Genomic DNA, 22,354 nt, shown 5'->3' with positions numbered 1-22,354 from the left:
TTATATTATTCCTTCATGCTATTGTGTTTTGTTCTTCTTTGATATAGTTAATGTCCAGGGTTTGTATTACGAAGCAATCCTAAGACCTGTCATAAGATATATCTAAGGACATGTCTTATGATCCTCTTATGACTATCTATGGACATATCTTTAGTTGATGAATTATAATTGTGAGTGTCCACTTTGAAGGCAACAGGAAAATACTTTCATTCTAATTGGCACTTAAGTACATAGGAGGATAGCCAGGATAGATGTGTCGACAAATAGAATTTGGAATGGAAATGGAGTATGTGTCCAAAAAACAACAACCCGCCCATGGAGCAGACAACATCCAAAGGCCACAAACACATGCTTTCAAAGTAGAGGATACATATTTAAAACATCAAAATTACATTTTCATCATGCAATGATCTTAAAGTTTATAAAAAAAAATATTGAGTTATAAATTTACTTAAGTCATGATGAAGGCAAAAATTGTTGACGAGTAGATCAAAAGATATTGACATTGAAGCGATGTCCAATGAAAACTATTTTAGCTTTCTCTTGCTTTTATAGCGTAAACATATGAAAAATTGTTTTAGTCTTTGCATGCTATAAAACGAGAGGGAGAAGTAATACCGAAAATTATTAGGCATTGTTCTTAAACTTTTTGGAAGAATTTAGTTACTAGTATCTAATGTAATTGTCATTGAGGAAATTCAAGCTTTTAGTAAATAGTGTCACGCTTATTTAAGCCATGATGGAATGCATAAAACATACATCTACATGAAAACACATTTTGCCATCATAAGTAATGAAACATATATTTCTGAAACTTTGTGATGATTGTCCTCTAAATAAAACACGTTCTGGTCTATTTATTGTTGTTCTTTATGCATTGGTAAAGTTAAATGTATATTTTACTTCATTAAGATTAATTTTAAATTTTGTACAAGTTAAAACCATATTTAATCAATATTTTGTACAGGTTATAACATGTATGAGGAACTTTTGTACATGTTATAACTTGTATTTTTGCATTATACAAGTTATAACATGTACAATATTTTTGTACATGTTATCGCAACTTGTATACGACATATATACTTTAAACACAGAAAACAACTTAAGCTACGTAATACTTTTTGACGAAATGATGATGTAATTGTACGATTTCTTAAAATGTTATCCTAAATTTTGCATAATATCAAGTACTGCTAAAATGACAGCATTACATCACAAATACATGCAAGAACACTCTTATATAGTAATTCATTTTAATGAGGTTTAATAAGATGAAGGCACCATCGTGTCTATAAAAGAAACAGCATCGTAATGCACTTCAATCTTTCCTATTTCCAAATGCACGCATAATACGTGTTTGAAACATATGTCCAACCTAAGTAACTGTCAAGTTTTGTTTATGTCAGAGACATTGTTTCCTCTCCGTTTGCCGGTAAATTTCCATTTGATATAACTGTGCTATCTAAAATTACAACAAGTTCTATGTAACACAAAGTTTTATCATTTGGTTGGACATTATTTGAAGTCATTAGGTTGTATCTTCAATAAATAACAGTATTAGGCACAAGTTTTTGGACCTTTTGATCCTTAATGCTCTTCAACTTTGTACTTGTTTTGGCTTCCGAACTTTTTTCAAATGAGCGTTACTGATTAGTATTGTGTGGACGAAACGAGCGTCGGGTACCTTTTGTTGGCTATTATTCGTGTGTTTCTCTATGTCTGTCCTATATGTTCTACAATTTATTTGTATTGTAATCCTGTCATGTAATGTTGACATTGTAATGTTATATTAAACATTGCCATAAAAGCAGGCGGTTTGGCATGCCACAAAACCAGGTTCAACCCACCACTTTGTTCAGTCAGGAAAATGGCAATTTTTGTAGTATAATTCGTTCTTGTGTGTGTAACATTTTAATATTTGTGTTTCTGTTGTGTTGTAGGTACCCTCTTATATTTGATGTGTTCCCCTAAGTTTTAGTTTGTAACCTTAATTTGGGTTTTTGTTTCTCAATCGATTTATGAATTTCGAACTACTGTTGCCTTTATTTGTCTTCAAGTTTATGGTTTTATGGACTTCCGTGTTTTTTTTAACTCACCCTGTAGTAAGTTATTTTTTAGTTTTAAGGACCTTTTCCTTATTAGTGTATATAATATGTATGTTTTCTTAGAGAGTTTCTTAGGATTAAATTTAAGAACAAATTTAAGAACTGTTAACAAAGGTTATATGGTATTTGGTCAATCTTACGGCTTTTTCTTCTTTAACAAAATCAAAGACGCGTAGGTTGTTCATTATGTAGCAATCGTTATATTTGGTTGTTGTTAGCGGGGAAACTTTCTCTGTACCAGAAAACTACCAAGCTTTTCGGTTGCTCTTCTTTCCAAATGTCAGTATTTACCATGTAATATTGCAAAAAATTATAAATCATACAAACCTTTTGCAAAGCAACATTGTTTCCGTAGCCAACATAAAACGATGGTAATTATTATTACAAATATCACCAGAATTGCAAAACATATTGCTCTGAAACATGTGAAAGTAAAATGATAATGTAAGATCATAAATAATCAAAAACAAATACAATTATAGCAAATTCATTTGTAAACGAGTAAACTATATCATCTGTAACATGTTAATCTTTTTGGTCCTTGATTTTAGTAACTTAAAGACAAATCCCTCTATTGTTTATGCGCATATACCAGCGCAACAGTACTATGCCGTCAGCGTTTTATGTCGTCGTGGTTTCCGCGAACTCGAAACGTTAATGAGAGTTATTCCTCTTTGAGCCGATTGAGAGAGTGAAAACGTTTTGAGTAGTTTTTCCGAGAAGAAAATGAAAATTGTTTTTATACAATAGACATGTTCCAGAATTGGATATATAAATTAATTATGTGAATTAAGTGTATCTGAAACAAACAACAAAACAGCAAATTTAATGATGAAATATATGAATAAAAAGAGAGTCAACTATATATATACAGCAAACTAACAACTGTCAAGAAACGAAACAAAAATTTGGATACTCGACAACAAGATGGAGGGGAATAGGACCTTTATCGGGACTCCGGGATCGGGTGTTTTAAGCTCGGGATCCGGGAATCCTTTTTAACTTTACTTTATTTAAATTCGGGACCTCGGGATTTCGATATTTTTAAGTACGGGATTTCGGGATTGGCCAATCATATTATAATATAAAAATAATTTCCATAATTTGCTACGTGTATGGATTTTTCTGTTCTATAGAGACAATTTCTTTGGTAGCCTAGGTTTTAAATTGTATTTACATTTCCACAAATCATTAAGAAAATACGAAAATCATCAATCATTTCATCAACATTCAATGTATCTATAGAATTAGAAACCTTACGTACCTATATGGATATGGCAAATTGCACATACATATTTTGATTGTGTAAGGCGATTACATTTTTACACAAATATAATATTCAGATTTCTGATAAGCACCAACAAATCAGTAACCCAACGATGCATACGTTTAAAATAAAGTCCATCTAGAGAAGTTAACATTTACGCTTCTAACATTGTAGCTTTTTGTTTTGACCACTCCCGAGTATGATCCAATTTGCCAAATTTTATATTTATGTACTAGGTGCGCAATTTTTATATAAAAAAACCAACATAATCCTGCCTGTGTTTAAAAGTTGTCGGAAGGAAAAATTAAAGAGGAATGCATATGAAAAAAGAATGTGTCCAAAGTACACGGATGCCCAACTCACACTATCATTTTCCATGTTCAATGGACATTAATATTGGGTAAAATAATCTAATTTGGCATTAAAATTAGAAAGATCATGTCATAAGCTTCATGTTTACTAGGTTTCAAGTTGATTGGACTTCAGCTTCATAAAAAAAAACTACCTTGACCAAAAACTTTAACCTGAAACTTGTACTTTCATTTTCTATGTTCAGTGGGCCTTGCAATTAGGATCAAAAGTAAAATTTGGTCTTAAAATTAGAAAGATCATATCATAAGCAACAAGAACTTCAAAAACTACCTTGACCAAAAACTTTAACCTGAAGCGGGACAGACGGACGGACGGACGAACGAACGGACGCACAGACCAGAAAACATAATGCCCCTCTACTAGTCTATCGTAGGTGGGGCATAAACAATCAATAGTTGATTTGAGAAAAAAAAGTCGGACTAGGTTCCATTCATAATCACGATATGACAACTGTATGAGTATACTTAGACTGAGTTTCTAGCAATATGACGGAATATTTTGATATAATAGATGCCTATGGATGAATGATGAAAACAGTAGTATGTTAAATAGACCCCGTTAACACTTGCACGTAATTGAATCGATCTTTTAAAAGCATCTCTCATTTACGATCTTTTTAGAACTTGTGATTTTAATTTAGTATACATTGCAATCCTAAAATAATCGGTCATTTCGTTAAAAAAAAAACTCGAAGTAAATAGAATAAGGAAATATTTGGTTCATTAGATGTGCTTCTGCATTTATTAATTATTTTTTGATTAATATGTCATAAGTCCTTTTAAAAACAAAGAAATGTCAGAATAATTTTACTTATAACGGTCATTTCGTTTGAAGATGAGGCATTTACAGAAAATAATAAAAAAAAAATGATAATGAATAAATACAATTGAAATGATAGTTTTTAAAATGTGCACCGATTAACACACGTTTATTTAGCGAATACGGAACGAATAAGTAACGGTATCAGTCGAGCACTGAAACGGGTCCCGTCCAAGGTCAGGAGCTTGTAATTAAGTAGTTGTCATTAAAGTGTTACATATTTGTTTTTTATTTATTTATTTTTTATTCCTAAATCAAGCCGTTATTTTCTCGTTTGAATTGTTTTTCATTTGTCATTTCTGGACCTTTTATAGCTTTATATGCATTATGAAATTTGCCCTTTGTTGAAGGCCGTACGGTGACCTATTATAAATAGTTCCTGTGTCAATTGGTCTCTTGTGGATTTTTGTATTATTTGCTATCATATCTTTATCTTTCAGATAAATGACGCAAATAAACGACGTATACATTTTTTTTATCTTCATGTTCTGTCAAATCATTTGAGTATACGGATGAAACTCTGAAATCAGTTACTTATAAGAATATATTAAAGTGACCATGCGCAGATTTATTTTTATATCTACATAAAACATTTTGAATTGTAGATCGATTTATCTAAGCGTTTAAACTTAAACAAAGATCAAGGTTGCGTTCAATATCGTAGCGGCTACATAGGGCTACGTAGATTTATGACTATTTAACATGTAGCTAGCCTAGCTGCTACATAGATATTGATTGAAGCTAGCCTAGCTACTCGTTCATAAGATCAACATCTATACTACGTAGCCGCTACGATATTGAACGGAACCCGGTTCATAAAAAAAATCAATCTTTTTAAAACTACATTTGGAAGTGGTATTTTTAAGTCCGATCTTTCCGAGTCATATTTGCAATATCGGCTCCACGATCTTTATTGTTAGGGGTCTTAGATTTATATTGATTTTAAGTTATTATCATCAAAATAAAAAGGAACAACATTCTTAACCGCGAAATTAGAATTCATGATATCGAAAGCAAAGGTCTGTCTTGTGTTTCATATATACTTTGACTGAACTATGAAATGATATAACAAATGTATTCACTATTTTAAGAAGAATTTCTGTTCAACACATAAGCACTATAAATAAGTTGAATAGAAGCATAATTCATTCGCGTGTACATTTGTTCAACGCATTATTTTCCAACCACCGCATTTATATTTCGTGTCTGTGAAACTGACTGAAAACTAGTACTATCACGTGTAAATTAATATGCATTAATAGTAGTTGAAAACAAACAAACAACATAACAGCAAATACCGGAACTGTGTTGTCCGTAATTTGTATAGGAAGAACGCCCAAAACCGGCAGAACGGCTTTCGACGTTATATTAGAATTGGCGCAATGTATTCCCGCCATTTCAAATTGTTAACCCTTTTGTAGAAATATCTCTTTTCCATTCCGGTGACCCCATCGTTTTATCTCATGATTTTATCTAGAAATAAACAACGCATATTCTGTTGAATACTCATCGAGAAATTATTGGTCAATTTTTTTTAAACATCATTCTTTTATAGTTATTTCACAATAAATAAAGGCGGGAAAATTATTATAGCAACTTATCGCTATTATTTTCCCCTCAGCAATAGGTAATATTATTAAAATAGTTTGTATTATCAACTTGGTTAGCAGAACAAACAAGTTTCAAATTGTTAACCCTTTTGTAGAAATATCTCTTTTCCATTCCGGTGACCCCATCGTTTTATCTCATGATTTTATCTAGAAATAAACAACGCATATTCTGTTGAATACTCATCGAGAAATTATTGGTCAATTTTTTTTAAACATCATTCTTTTATAGTTATTTCACAATAAATAAAGGCGGGAAAATTATTATAGCAACTTATCGCTATTATTTTCCCCTCAGAAATAGGTAATATTATTAAAATAGTTTGTATTATCAACTTGGTTAGCAGAACAAACAAGTTTTATGGGAAACCAACTTTTAAAAAAAATATTACACTGCTATTGACTAGAGGTCCCGATTTCCAAATTCCATGAAAAAGACGGCGTTCTAAATCGCAAACGAGGTCGGTGACCCCATTTTTTTATTTGCTTATTTTGAAGCTTTTACCTAACCTAAAGTAAATATAAGATATAAAGAAGATATTACTGGTAGATCTGAATAGAAGGATTTGTCTTTAAGCCAGATCTTTACATTTACATTGCACAATGACGATATATTGTTTAGGATAAAAAAAAATCTCTATAGTTTACTCATTTGTAGACTGAGCAAATTAACTTAAACACTGATTTAAAGTCCTGATGACTTTTATTTAAACTATGTCAGTTTAGCGGTTGGGGAGTTACACAATTTATTTGCAGGTTATTGATGTGTAAACTGGGCCAATTGACACACACACTGAGCTAAAGTTCGACGGACGTTTGTGTACAAAATATGATTTTTTAAGTTTGCAGCTCAGTTTTCAATTTAATAACATCTAGAAAGATATTTAAACATGTAATTCTCAATTTCTAAAGTTTTGAATCTCATTTTCACCTTTTTGGGATCAGAAATATTCTTTTCATATGTATTGTACATAAATATTTAACATTGGGACGGACATGTGATTTGCATAAGTTGCTACAGTAGATGCGGAAAGTAACATGATTTTACGAAGTGTAAAACAGGGAATACAAGTCTGCCGAACAACTATATTCAATAGTTTACAATAACGCAAATGATTAAAGAATTACATGTATTGTCCCATAAACAAGATAAATATTAAATAAGTAAAAGTAGTTGACAGTAAGAGGGATGAAAAACTCTTAAAGTTTCCATCGAATGGTAGAATACTTATATATTGTTGATGTAAAATATTGAATTAATTGAGAAAAAAAACTTCAAAAAAGTACATTCTTGTATTTAACATTTTTACCTAGAATATATCTATCGGGTTTTTCTTTGACGTATTTTACAAAGTCAGTAATATGGCAGTTTCCGTCAAATTATCCGTTGATATGTATGTTGGCGTTTGTGTTTGTAGCAGTTCAGTTTTTCTGTTTTTCCTTTTTTAAGTTGATTTCTTTAGCGGTTTTTGTTTAAGACCCGGGTCTGTATTAGTTTAATCGAACAGCGGTGTAATACAATTGTTTCAATCTTTTACTCGAAACTGCTAGATATGCTTCCAGGTGACCAGGTTTGACTTAAACACAATACTATAGTTAGTCTGATAGAGACGATACAGGAATGACAATGAAAATAAACAACATTGCATTAACACTTTTCAGTTCATCTAACATTTTACGAATTGTAAATTGTAAAACTGAGGGAAACGCATCAAATATTTGAAGAGAACTACGACACAACAGAAACACAACATTACAAGGTAACACACACAGAAACGAACTGTTATATAACAATGGTCATTTTCCGGACTTGGTACAAGACATTTAAAAAAAAAATGGTGGATTGAACCTGGTTTTGTGGCTTGCCAAACCTCTCGCGTTTATGGCAATGTTAAATATAACATTAAAACGACAACCTTACATGACAGGCCTACAATACAAATAAATGGGAGAACATATAGGACAGAAAAACACACGAAAAATAGCTAACAAAAGGTACCAGTTTAAAATAAATACGTCAGACGTGCAGTTCGTCCACACAAGACTGATCAGTGACGCTCAGATTAAAAAAGGTCGAAAGCCAAAACAATTACAAAGTTGAAGAGCACTGAGGACCAAAAGTTCCAAAAGTTGTGCCCTATACGACTAGGGTTTTCTGTCTTGGGTAAGAAAATCCTTATTATTTAGAATAACTCATACTTTTGCAAGCAGTAAATTTTATAAAATGACTATATATTAGATATACATGATAAAACCAAAGTGGTGACTAACTGCATAATAAAAATGAATACATTACATAAAACAATCTTAACCAGCAGATAAAAATACACCGCCGAGTTAGCCAAAGCAAGCAACGCTCAAAGTGACGACACTTTTGAATTTCTAAAAAGATTTCTCATAAATAAAATAGAATTATGATAGAATTCAAGATTAAATTTGTTAGACTGACATGTATTTATTAATAACAATGAATATTTACAATACTAATTAAAATCAAATTGTAGTAGTAATTAGATAATCAATTGTTTTATCTAGCTATGTCTGTATTTCTTCTGAATCAAACTCTAAACCAAACATATCGTATAAATTTCGTTGATTCAAACTAAAATCTAATACATGAACTGGATGACTAATTATCTTTACCTAAACACGCGAATACAACAGAAAAATAAGACTTACACCTTCTAACTGTAAGACACTTGACAAAATCAGATGCGAATAACAAATATAACATCAAAACTAAATACAAATTTTCTTACAGAACAAATCCTAGTTCAAGAAATAAAATATAAGTAGATAGTAACGTTCCGTTCAAATAAGTTCGAGGAATTTCCGATAAAAATGTAATTTTATGTTTCAATAAATGATTCTGTACCCCACTAAAACTTTCAGGTCTTTAATGGATAGGATTTTAACATTCATTTAAATATTTTTGCTTTATCTGCCGGTATATAATACAATTTTGCAGCTGTACAAATACGTTTATTTCTTGCATTTACATTGTGTAACACTTACAAAACCACAAATGTAGTTCGTTCCATACAAATGGCATTTGTTTTAGAGGTTATATCCCTTTTACCTTCTTCCATTGAAGAAACTACAAATACAATAAAAAGCATTTATATCAATACGACCAACATGATTATAAATAACAAACCTCAATGAAAACTGTTTTCAAAAAATTATTAATACAAATTTTTAAAACAAATATGCAAAAGTTTAATTAAAGAAAGTTCAAGTAGCAATTCATAATTTATTTTACGATACAAGCATTTTCAAATTTCATTGTAATACGTTTTTGTGCACATATGTTGTAAACATAATGAATTTTAATGCAAATGTTATTATAATGCGCTTTAAATTGATGCTGTGACACATTTTGTGCTACTTGTGTGTATAATTCCAAATTTAAGATAACTATTCGCATTCAATTTTGTATCATGTAGACTTATATTTATAATAAAAGTGTTAATTTACTTTTTGTTGTTTCCATTGTTGACATTGATAGGCGCTTCTCGGGTGTCATTGTAATAACATTAACGTGTATACTGTGAGATTTTCTACAATTATAAAACAAATGATAAACAAATTGTATTCTAAATACAGAAAAAAAACATTTTTTTTTATCTTTAAGAACCAGTTTCAAATTGAAACACCTTAAAGGAATTTTGTTAGAAGTAACCATGCAATATGTGTTTGCTGGAAAAGATTCACAGAAATAAATTTAAAAAAAAATAACTTTTAGGTTTGGATTTTGTTAAAAATGTGGATACATTTACAGGTTTTGTTTCTTATTCACTCTAAGCCAATTAACTTATTCAATACAAATGTGCATTTCAATAGAGTAATTGTATAAAAATCAGAAGACAAAATCTATACAAATACTCTGTTTAAAAACCATTAGGGAATAATTCGTTTTAATAGAGACGATGTATACCAAAACGATGATGAAAATCTTAACACGACGGAAACCATAAAGCAACTGGATGATAACGCCATGGAAAAAAAGAAGAAGAAAAACCTACAAAACACAAAAAAGACAACTAGAGACTGATATACACGAACCCTAACAAACCGGGGATTATCATAGGTGCTCCGGAAGAGTGAGGGTTAGGGGTAGGTAAACAGATGTCTACATAGATGTCAAACGTCGTGTTTCTCATTATGCAAGTACACACACTCTAGTGATTAGTGTGATTCGATAGGGTGATATAAGAGGACAAATTCAATGTCATATGCAAGACAAATATTTCAAAACTGTAAATTTAAAAAGAAATAAATTTTCCCCTTGGAATCCTTGATCAAATAGAATAAGCTAAATTAATAAGCAACCCGGCATCAAAGAAATTACAAATAGGAATCACAAACTCTCGAGTGTCTTATTAACTGCAAGAAATGTTCTCTATCAGAAGGCGCTGGTGAAATTTTGCTAAATACAAATAACACGGTTCAGTAAATATTTAAATTATCCGTCTAGTGGAGTGCAAATTTAATGCAACCTTTTTTCAATCTTCATAAAACATGTAAAAGGCTCATGTATAAAGGTTGTCTCTTGTATAGAGGAACAAGTCGAAAAGAGGAAGTGCTCAGTTGGTTTCCATAGAAATTCAGGTTGTTTGCAGGGACAGACAATCCTCAAAACGTTTCAATTAAAAAAAAAAGAATCAGAGCAATATAAGAGAATTTTAGTTTATATCAGATTGATAGTTGACTAATATCATTTATCCCTTCTTTAAACAAGACATTGTAACTACTTTTGGTATTCTTTTTTAGAAAACAGAGTTTGACAATAATTCTGAGTTGTCTAAAGTCAGAAACAGGATAGAACAAGTGTAGAAAAGTATTTTATTTTTTTCAAATTGCAAGAGGAATGCGTCTACGATTGTATGTACTTCAACAAATTTTTGGAACGTTTTAGTATCAACATCTGGTTCACACCTCCCTTAAAGAGATTAGTTTCACAACAACTCTATAGCACGGCTTTGGTTGCTGATAATATTCATGTAAAAAATGGAAAACGGTTTAATGGGGCACTCAACCGACTCATCAACATAACATTTACGTATATGTGTGAGCACACTTATATAACATAATGTATCCACTACAGTGAGGGCAAATACGTAATATTATTCAAGATTTCATTTTTGTTAAGTATCGTGTGGGTATATACTGAGTTTCTGTTGTGAATTATGCTTTTATTATTGTATGGACGAAACAAATTGTCTCGCATATACTATTTTTAAACGCATCTTTAACATTTAAATGAATGCTCAACAAACATGTGTCTCAAATCAAAAATCACAGCCTAAATGCATATTATAAGTGTTTTTCATTCTTTCTCCCATAATAACCGGGATTGTCAAGTAATAAAATTAACGGTACCAATTTTCTTGCACCAGATGCGCATTTCGACAATACATGTCTCTTCAGTGATGCTCGTGGCCAAAATATTTGAAATCCAAAGCTTATATAAAAGATGAAGAGCTATAATCCAAAAGGTCCAAAAAGTATAGCCAAATCCGTGAAAGGAATCAGACCTTTGCACGAGGGAGATACATTCCTTAATTTATAATAATTTCTAATATTTTGTAACAGCAAATTTTAATAACACAAAAAATCCGTATTTTAATGCTAGTACCGAATTACTGGCTACTCGGCTGGCGATACCCTCGGGGACTTATAGTCAACCAGCAGAGGTATCGAACCAGTGGTAGTAATAAAATTAACGGTACCAATTTTCTTGCACCAGATGCGCATTTCGACAATACATGTCTATTCAGTGATGCTCGTGGTCATAATATTTGAAATTCAAAGCTTATATAAAAGATGAAGAGATATAATCCAAAAGGTCCAAAAAGTATAGCCAAATCCGTGAAAGGAATCAGAGCTTTGCATGAGGGAGATACATTCCTTAATTTATAATAATTTCTAATATTTTGTAACAGCAAATTTTAATAACACAAAAACATCCGTATTTTCATGCTAGTACCGAATTACTGGCTACTCGGCTGGTGATACCCTCGGGGACTAATAGTCCACCAGCAGAGGCATCGACCCAATGGTAGTAATAAAATCAACGGTACCAATTTTCTTGCACCAGATGCGCATTTCGACAATACATGTCTCGTCAGTGATACAAGTAAGTGTATCCGGAGAAATATCATTGATCATATGAACGGTTTCCATCTGAAATTGAATATTTTTGGAGGAACACGCATAATCGGTATCAAATACATATATACACGATTGAAAACGGATGCATAAATACCGACTTTTGATTGTTACTTTCATAACCTTTATTATCTATGGACGTAAATGTATGTGTTTGGCTTAGAAATAAGTTCGAAGAACAAAAATTGTATCATTATCCAAAGTAACTTACTGAAAAACGGCTCTACAAGGTCCACATCCTGTATCATTCTTAGCTGTCCCAGCGTCACATGGTTGACATACTAAAATGAAAACGGCCTATTTTTAAAAGTGCGCCGTTTTTACATTTGTTAACATATTATTTAAATGATATAAATGTAAACTTTCAAAACAAGACATCGTGATTATAAAGGATAAAAAATACACAACTACTCTGTTTACTTTTATGATTAAATACTTTTGTCATATTACCGCCATTCTCATCAAGAGATGTGTTTACTGGGCATCCTGGGGTATGTAGATTACATAGACATGGGTCTCCATAATAACATTTGTTCGTGTTACATTTGCATCCATCCAGACTGTCACAAAAGGTGTTTTGTTCTGTTCGACTGTATGTTACATCTTCAACAAGAAAATATACATTTTACAGATTAAGGAATTATTATCTTGAGGTCATGTATTTTCTAAAACACCTTTTATAAACATTTTCCAAAAAGGTGATTATATAAATTTCAATGTTATCGCTTGAGCAGAGGCATAATACAAGCGTACAGATAAATAAACAATTGTTGATTAATTTTGATCATATACGACAGCTGTATGAAAAAGGCAAGTAGGCAATACTATCATTCATAATCATGGGATAGACAATAGCAATATAAACTTGCACAAAAAGACAAAGATTGAACAACACGAATTGTTCATGCCACCAATTCGGTATGAACCTTGGTGCTGCAGTGCGATTAAAATAATTCTTCCTCCACAATTGATAATGTTGAAACTTCAAATAAACGCTTGTTGCATTTATTTGAGAATTTTCACCTTTTACTCTTCTTTAGTTTGTTCAGTATGAATTCCGAAGTATGATTTCTAACAGTTATCTTAATGTCAAATGCTAAATGTTAAATTGAACCTTCAAGATATTATGTTCATCATTTATCATTATTTGCGCTATTTTGTTTTTCCAAATTCTTCTTATGTTATTAGTTCTTTGTAAGGTTTAAAACAGCGAGTATATAAAAAAAGAGGATTTGGTATGATTATCAATGAGACAACTATCTACAAAAAAACTAAATGACACTGACATTAACAACTATAGGTCACCGTACGGCCTTCAACAATGAGCAAAGCCCATACCGCATGGTATATAAAAGGCCCCGGTAAGACAATGTAAAACTATTCAAACGAGAAAACTAACGGCCTTATTTATGTAAAAACAAATATGTAACACATAAACAAAGGACAACCACTGAATTACAGGCTCCTGACTTGGGACAGGCACATGCATAAATAATGTGGCGGGGTTAAACATGTTAGTTGGATCCCAACCCTCCCCCAACCTGGGACAGTGGTATAACAGTACAACATAAGAAGTCTTAGATAGAAATGTCTCACCTTCAGCAACACAAACTGTTAGACTCTTAGGCTTGAAGCATGTGTTGTTGTGCTGATTAGATGTAACATAAGTGGGTTGTACATATCCAGGTAAACATCGTGTACAGTAAAAGCCATTAGACTCGATACATGGTTTTACTTCTTCTTCTGCAAATTTTTAATAACATAGTATTTAAAAAATATTGTAGTTTATGTTTCAGCTCATTGTTATGATGTGGTGAGGGTAATTTATGGTAAAGTTGTTAACATTTATAGCATTTTGTATCAAAATATGCGTCCCGTGAGAATACTCCCATTAGTGTTCTGATTTACACTTACTTATATATATAAAGAGCTTTATACATGTTATATACTAATAGCAAATAATGATATCATTGAATCCCTTTATAAAACTTATTTGTACATATGTTTAATCATTAAATTTTAGGATTTGTCTTATCCGTGTGGTAAGACGTTTATTATTAACTGATCCCGGTTTATATCAACTGCATTCGGTTATTATTGCATTTCGACGTCATTCTAAAAATACCGGAAAATAAACCTCAATGGTACATTTCTAGTGAAAAATTTAACTAAGATAGAAAACAAAATGGTATTATTGAAATAATTGGAAAACAAATGATATATTAAAGTTTTCAAAATTTTAAAAAGTTCATGTCTGTATGATTCTTGATGATTACTTTCTTTCGAAATTGATGATAAAAAACATAACCTCTAATTTTGAAATCAGATTCCTTTCAGGCTGATATCATGACCTAGGGCTGGATAACGGTCTGATATGAAAAATACCATGGTATAATCTATATTAATAGTATAATTCAGACATATTTTAATACTGTTCTGGTTTTCTGTCAATGTATAATCTGCAAGATTTATTCAATCAAATTTTTCATCATAATGTTAAGTTCTCTACATGATTATGATTATATAATATCAGAATTGTTGCTGCAATTAAAACATTATTATTTCATCTAAATACAGAATGAGTGTTTGATTTTTTAAATATAAATGGGAAAACTTTAAATGATTCTTTTTTATATATCCTATACACTTTTTTGCTATGTTCACACCGTTTTTGATTTCTTATCTGGCAAAGGTCGGTGTTTTGACTTTGAAAGTCAGCGCCTGCTGTAGTTTATATGTTTCAGCTCATTGTTATGATGTGGTGAGTGCAATTTATTGTAAAGTTGTTAACATTTATTTAGTAGTAAGAAATGATACAAGCACCTTATAGAGTTGAAAGGTTGAAAGTGGCAATCGTAGAATCAAAGAGAGTAATATTTATGTAAGGGGATTAATTGTTCGGAAATGAACCTGTTAACACATACTCATATTATTATAAAGATTTAAATATTTTGAAACGAAATGATGTAAAGTCGTTTGAATTACCATGATATTGATTACCATCATATCAATTGCAATACATTTAAATACGAGAGAATCATTAAATCCAACATTTTCACCACCTGTTCGTAAAATTGCCTATCAATCAGTTAAACAGAGCAGAGACATTCATATTAATGTTAAAAATTTATCCACAACGACAGAAAATAACTATAGAGATATCATATTCTAATTTGAGACTGGTAGATTACCTATACAGATAAGGACAAGCATAGAAAAGTATTTAGTGTTGAAACCATTGTAGTTCTTTCATGATGACATTTTATATCACGTTGATAAAAGATCAAAGTGTGGATAAGGATACTTAAATGCAATTATTCAGTTAGTAATTCCACGAAAAAAGAATAAGGAATAAGTATAACTACATTGTATCTTTATCACTCAAAGTCTTCATTTGCAATCATTAATGAATAGCTCCATTGAAAACTGGTTACAGTCGTGTGCACTTTGTTCGGAGTATTAACAACCTACAAATCGTGACCGAGCTCAGTTATCTAGCACAAATAAAGGCAATGTCTTTTGAAACAGTCAGTACTAACATTATGGGACCGATTGCCGTTAGACTGTCCAAATATCAATATGTGCTTGTCTTTTTTTACTTACTTACAAAATACGTTGAATTTATTCCCTTATTACATATAAGATTATCAACAGTTCTTAAAGCGTTAATAGAAATTGTACTGTACGTGTCGTCATGATTCACAAGGTATTTTGTGAGAGAAACTTGCAATCTATTTAAATTACAACCGACGAACTACCACTCATGATAGTGCAATAGTCAAAGCGAAATAAAAGTTCGGTCAGTAACAGACATGGTATCAAAATATTAAGATGAGTATAATAATTGGCTTAACATTATCTGTCTGATTTATTCAATTCGAATTTCATACAGCACACGTCTGTAGATACAACAGACTATTCACCGTGATTATTTTAGTGTATGGTCGACATCCGAAAATTCGATTGATTCTAAATTTTCAAACAAAACAGATCTGGAATATGTTACCATCTAAATTATTAAAAATTAAGGAATGTATCTCCCTCATGCAAAGCTCTGATTCCTTTCACGGATTTGGCTATACTTTTTGGACCTTTTGGATTATAGCTCTTATTCTTTTATATAAGCTTTGGATTTCAAATATTTTGGCCACAAGCATCACTGAAGAGACATGTATTGTCGAAATGCTCATCTGGTGCAGGAAAATTGGTACCGTTAATGTTATTACTTGAAGAATTTGAAATAGCTAGAAAAATTGCCAAAGAATCAATTGAAATCCGTAAAGCTATGATGTCAAAAAAACAACATATAAAACAAGGACAATCCAAATTGCTATGTAGGTGACCTAGTATATTTATAAAAACCTGTTCTTGTAACAGACATTGGACGATAATTGAACAGAATTTGGATTGGTCCGCACTGTTTTTCATAAACACTTTCCGAAATACACGTTAGGTTGAGACGAAAATATGACGGGAGTTCATATGAATAAACAGTAACGTATTCACGTATGGCCGAATTACACATATGATATCTTTCCCAATCACAGGACAACATGCTACGCAAAATAACTATAGCGACAATACTGTATTTTCAATCGAAAGAATATTACGAATGAATCTCGAGCATCAGTGGTAACTGGAAATACCGTGTGAAATGGGTTGGTTTTGATTAACAGACAACAATTCTTGACTAGATTTTGAAAATTTGAAAATAGAATGACAAAAATGCGTAACAGATATGCTGAATATTATTTCACTAGTCAGACGCTTACTGCCGTAATATTTATATACTCTTTTCTTTGTTTGCTTCATTGTATATATATCATGGTGTTTGGTTTTTTTGTTGTTTTTTTTTTTTGGGGGGGGGGGTATTTTTACCACAATAGTATTTTTAACATGCACACATATTTTTGATAAGAAAACTCATTATAACTTTTTTTTAATTTTCATGTAGATATCATGTTTACTGATGCAAAGAAAATTAGTCCAATGAGTGAACTATTCTAGTAGTGCGCAAGTGTTATAAAGTAAAAATGTTATATATAAAGGAACTTCATTGAGGATTGATATGTCAAGAAGATCGCTTGGTGTGAAATGTATTGTAAGAATATTAGGAACTCTGGTCATTGCGACAATTTTACAAAAAGTGTGTATTTTTGAATGACGCAGTCAGTAATAATTCCGATTTGTGACCTATTTATAAAAGACGATTCACCATGGTTACCGCAAGCATGGCGTCAAAAATCTTAAATCTGCATGGTTTGGACGATATATCAAGAAAAAGCACTAGACGTTCTGCCAATAATTATAAAATATTAGCAATGGGAAGAAAATAGTGTCCATATACTCGTTATATATATGGACACTATTTTCTTCCCATTGCCAATATTTTATTACTATTGACAGAACGTCTAGTGTCTGTATTTGAAGCAAGTAATAAAAGTAAAGAACAATAATGTATTACCTGGGGGACATTCAACAAACACAAAACATCCATAATCTGACTCGTCCCTACGCAATGATGACGCAAAACACAACTGCAAAAAAAGTATAATACTTTATTAAAATATTTAAAGTTATGAGATTAACTAATGTTTCAGTATAAATGTAAGAATGGAGTAAAATTACGATACATCAAAACACTTGTAAAGGAGGGGCGAAAGATGGACAGTCAAACTCATAAATCGAAAATAAACTGAAAACGTCATGGATAAAAAAAACAAAGACAAACAGACAAATAGTAGTACACAAGACACCTATAAATAATTAGTAAAATATTTTTGCTGTTTTAGTCTTTTATTGTTCTAAATTCCTTTTAGGATAGTTTTGCATAACAAGACCTGATTTCTAATTTTAAAGTGCTATTAAAAAAAACATATTAAGTTACATGTTTTATTACTAAAGCATTATGTTGTGTTATTTAACTCTTCCTTTGTTGGCAGTAACCTGCAGCTGTATTCTACCATGCACATATGCAGCATGATTGACAACTAGCAAGAAAAAAGAATATCGCTTTTTTACTAGACTTATGGGTTTGGTTTTTTTATGTTTTTTCTCGTTGGCATTCGATTTTCTGTCTTGATTTTGAAATTGATACCAATATTATCGTATCCTTTCTTGTCTAAGTTCACAATCGTGAAATCGTATCAAACTAATAGTTCAAATCAAACAGGTCTTTTTTTCTAATCTATATGCTTTAAAGAGAACTTAAATGGAAGAAAGTTCGAATTTTCCGAGAATTGATTTTAACAAGAAAAAAATAATAATACTGACTCCATCAATTACCACCGGGTACTAATCAGGACCTGCCTTGTATGAGTTAAAAAGATGAAGTTAATAATTTGAAATCGAATAATCGCGCTGAGGGGCCAACAATACAAATCATATAGAGCCTGGAGCCAAACCATAAAATATGGATGGAGTTCGAGGCCAACTTTAGCTTCAAAGTAAGGGAATGTTGATTTTACTAGAAAACGCATAAATATACTCACCAATGATATGAAGCATACGATGACAAAGAAGAGTGATAGTTGCAGGGTCATTTCTGTTTAGTAACTGAAAATATGCTTCTTTTGTTCCTGTTATTAACAATAAATGGTATAAACATTATAATTGATTATTTTTCCTTTTTTTTTCAAAGGTGACAGAATGATTATTTTAGAATAATAACATTACTTGTATGTTTCACAAGAACTCGTTACATTGATTTGGACACTTGCGCTTCAATTCATAAAACATTTGCGCTTCTACAATGGTTTCTTGGTGATTAAAATATAAATACTTATTCCATAGCACATTCGTGTTCAAAGGTAATTTTATAGCACCTTTATAAGGTATCACAGGTTTTCGCTTGATATCTGAATCCCAAGGAAAGAATAATTTTTGCCCTTGTAAGCTATACTGATTGGTATTTCGCTCTCATTTAAAATAATTATTCTGTACTCTATTTCTCCATTCTTGACTGAGATGCTTATTCATCAATATAACTTTTTAATTTTAATGTAATTAACCGACTGTTGTTCCATGATAAATCGTAATATATATATATATGTTTTTCCTAAACTTTATCTTTATACTCTATTAGGTTAAGACAGTGTCAATGTAAATTAGCTAACGACAAAAACAAGTTGAATTTATTTAAGTAACGCATTACAACTACTGGTTGACGAGTAAAGGTATAAGGCGCAATTGTTCGGTCAATTTTCTACTGATATTTCAAAAATTTAAAACGCAAATGTCCATAGTATTTGAAGCGCAAATGTACTATCGTGATACGGGTAGAAATCGCTGCGCCCATTTCACAAGAACATTTGGCCTTCTTACTATTCCCATTCGAGCGCCATTTGGGAGACTTGATTTGTAGAGGAAACGCGAAACCGACAAACCAAATTATAAACCTGAGACCTTTGGTGAGTTATAACAGTCTCGAACAGATCTGTGACATATTATTTTAACAATTCTGAAGAAAAGTCAGAAATCATTTTACCTGTAATAAGCAGCAACATTTTTGGTGATATTAGATGGTGGGTTGTTTTTAGTGGTGGTTGGTTTTTTTTTTTTTACATTTCTGCAGTTTTACTATACATTGCCTTCTCCAAACCTTTTTCTCTTTTTTGTCGACAGAGACTATTATAGCACGCTGAATCAGGAGATCATTCTAGTTTTTGTGTTCCTTTGTTTCATTATATGATATTATTTATTATTATTTTTCACTAGTAGCTTTTGGGGGCCCTTTATAGCTTGCTATTCAGTGTGAGCAAAGGCTTTATGTTGAAGGCCGTACTTTAACCTATTATGGTTTAAATTTTTCAAATTGTAACTAGGATGGAGAGTTTGTCTCATTGTCACTCATACTACATCATATAAAAAAATCATATATTTATATATATTGTATAAGTACTACTTACCGAAATATATGGAAAGCCTGTAGTCCACACATTGACAATATAATATATAACGGTAATAAACTTACTTGTTATTTATATTTCATTATAAAACTATTGTATAAAAATGAAATGTGACAATCTTTTGCATTTAATTGTTTTCGGAGAAGTCAGTTTTAAATCATTAATAAAAGATTCGATGAAATTGAAGGAGTGTTAACAGGTAAAAATAGTTAAGAATTGTTTAGGTTTTCCTTCCTTGTTTCGATATCTTTAATTCATTAGTTCATACATGTGCCCAAACAAATTAATATTGAAAAAGAAAACAGAAGAAAAGTAAATAAATAGCAAAAACTAGCACTTCTTACCTTATTAAAGTTCTGAAGCTTTCTAACATGCAGGTAGTGCAGCATTATATATATTTACTTTAGTTGGGACTACCCATTATATTTACCTAAATATACATTTATATAAAAATGTTATCTAATATCTATATATATATAAGATCCGGTTCAATTACAAATACATGTAATCATGTCAGGCGTTCCTTTAATCCAATTTTCTATCAATAATAAAAGAAAAACGCATTTAATTAATTACATTTAAAAATAAGGATAGATGTGGTACGATTGCCAATAATACGACAACTATCCACCAAAGTTCAAATGATGTTGATGTTATCAATTAAAGGCAACTGATCAGCAATGAGAAAACTCAAACCGTATATGCGGCATCAGCTTTTCTATCAGATAGTGATGATAATTACGGAAGACCTTGTTTTATGTCCAGTAGCAAGTATTTCATGCATAAGTGTATAAATGAAAAGTGTTAACCGATCGATGGCCCAACAACAGACATTTAAAATTATCAATTATATAAATGCGTCTGCAGTGGACAATTATTCGTTGTACTGCTTTAACACTCATATACTTTTATTGAACTAGATAGTGTGTTGAACATGAACAAAACACTTTTCTTTTTCTGAGATAAAAAAAAATAGAACAAAAAATAGAAATAACACTAGATTAAGACACCAATTCAAACAGTTCCCATCGTGGTGATAACCATATAGAATGTAACACATTTAAATATGTTCATCGACACTGAAAATCATTCATGAGTCACAATTGCCTGACAGCAATCGACCTTTTATGATTTCGACCATACGTAATGTTGGTTAAAAACTTATTTCTGTCTTAGATGTCTATGTTGCAATGACTGCATTCAATGAAGTTGAAATAGTCGTATTGTGACCTATTGTTACTTATATTTACGTCATTTGGTCTCAGATTTATAGTTGTCTCATTGCAAAGCATTCAACCTCTTCTTAAATACAATGTCTTACGATTCTATAAAGTTTATCTGTTTATAAGCTCACTTGTCCAAAAAGCCTAAGTCAGCTTCTCTCGTAACTTGCATTGGCGTCCGTTGTAACTCGTGATCTTCGTCCCTCATCGCCCGTCGTCGTCGTCCGTGAACTTCTACAAGAATATACTTCTCGGAAACCACTTTGTCAATTGAAATATTATCAAAATATGTCATAATAATCATTGGGGTATCTTAGAAAATACAGAAACCTGTAAACAACAAAAAAATATCGATAATACAAGATCACCAAAATAGAGATTGTTGTTCATGAATTCCGATTATTGAGTTAAATTTATAAAACTTTTCAAATCATGATGACCTTCCAAAGATGGTTGTTTCCATGGTTCATTTGTACTTTGAGCCAATATGCACCGGACCTCAGGGTGAAGATTTATATTTTAGTAGTATAGATAAACTACCAATACTTTTTGAAAAAGGTTTTTAAATTCTTGTAGGTGGTAATTTATGTTATAATTTTTATGACTGATATATGATGTTTATTGCATTGCATACACACTTAACTATGCATAATAATTAGTTGGTGCTTCCGAAGTGGAGTCCGGGGCCCGGCCGTCATGCCGCGGTCGATCTTACGTATTTGTTTATTTTGATGAGATTCACTTCAAATGTGTATAAAGCTTTTCCATTCATCAAATTAATCACCTGTAAAAGAAAAGAGCATTCAAAAATCATTGATAATCCAGTTGAAGAGTGGTCGATAAAATGAAAAAAAAAAGACGAAAAGACAGACAATTAAAG

At 31.3% G+C, this 22,354-nt stretch overlaps 1 protein-coding gene across 2 annotated transcripts; it reads right to left on the bottom strand.

The window, feature by feature from the left end:
- Positions 1 to 1,244: 1,244 nt before the first annotated feature.
- LOC134693314 (uncharacterized) lies at positions 1,245 to 20,705 on the bottom strand. 2 transcript variants are annotated; one of them, XM_063554066.1, is made up of 10 exons: positions 20,596 to 20,705; positions 18,836 to 18,922; positions 17,809 to 17,881; positions 13,941 to 14,087; positions 12,795 to 12,947; positions 12,556 to 12,625; positions 9,651 to 9,733; positions 9,189 to 9,270; positions 2,436 to 2,524; positions 1,245 to 1,465 (listed from the first exon to the last, which is right to left on the bottom strand). In XM_063554066.1, the coding sequence occupies exons 2-10, from the start codon at positions 18,884 to 18,886 to the stop codon at positions 1,401 to 1,403; spliced, it is 813 nt and encodes a 270-aa protein (XP_063410136.1). In that variant the 5' UTR covers positions 18,887 to 18,922; positions 20,596 to 20,705; the 3' UTR covers positions 1,245 to 1,400. The 2 variants fall into 2 exon arrangements, with proteins under 2 accessions (XP_063410136.1, XP_063410135.1); XM_063554065.1 differs by lacking the exon at positions 20,596 to 20,705 and adding an exon at positions 20,252 to 20,375.
- Positions 20,706 to 22,354: the final 1,649 nt, after the last annotated feature.

The sequence above is a fragment of the Mytilus trossulus genome, chromosome 12 (genome assembly GCF_036588685.1).
Source record: "Mytilus trossulus isolate FHL-02 chromosome 12, PNRI_Mtr1.1.1.hap1, whole genome shotgun sequence".
Classification (NCBI taxonomy): Eukaryota; Metazoa; Mollusca; class Bivalvia; order Mytilida; family Mytilidae; genus Mytilus; species Mytilus trossulus.
This window is presented reverse-complemented; position numbering and strand designations above follow the sequence as displayed.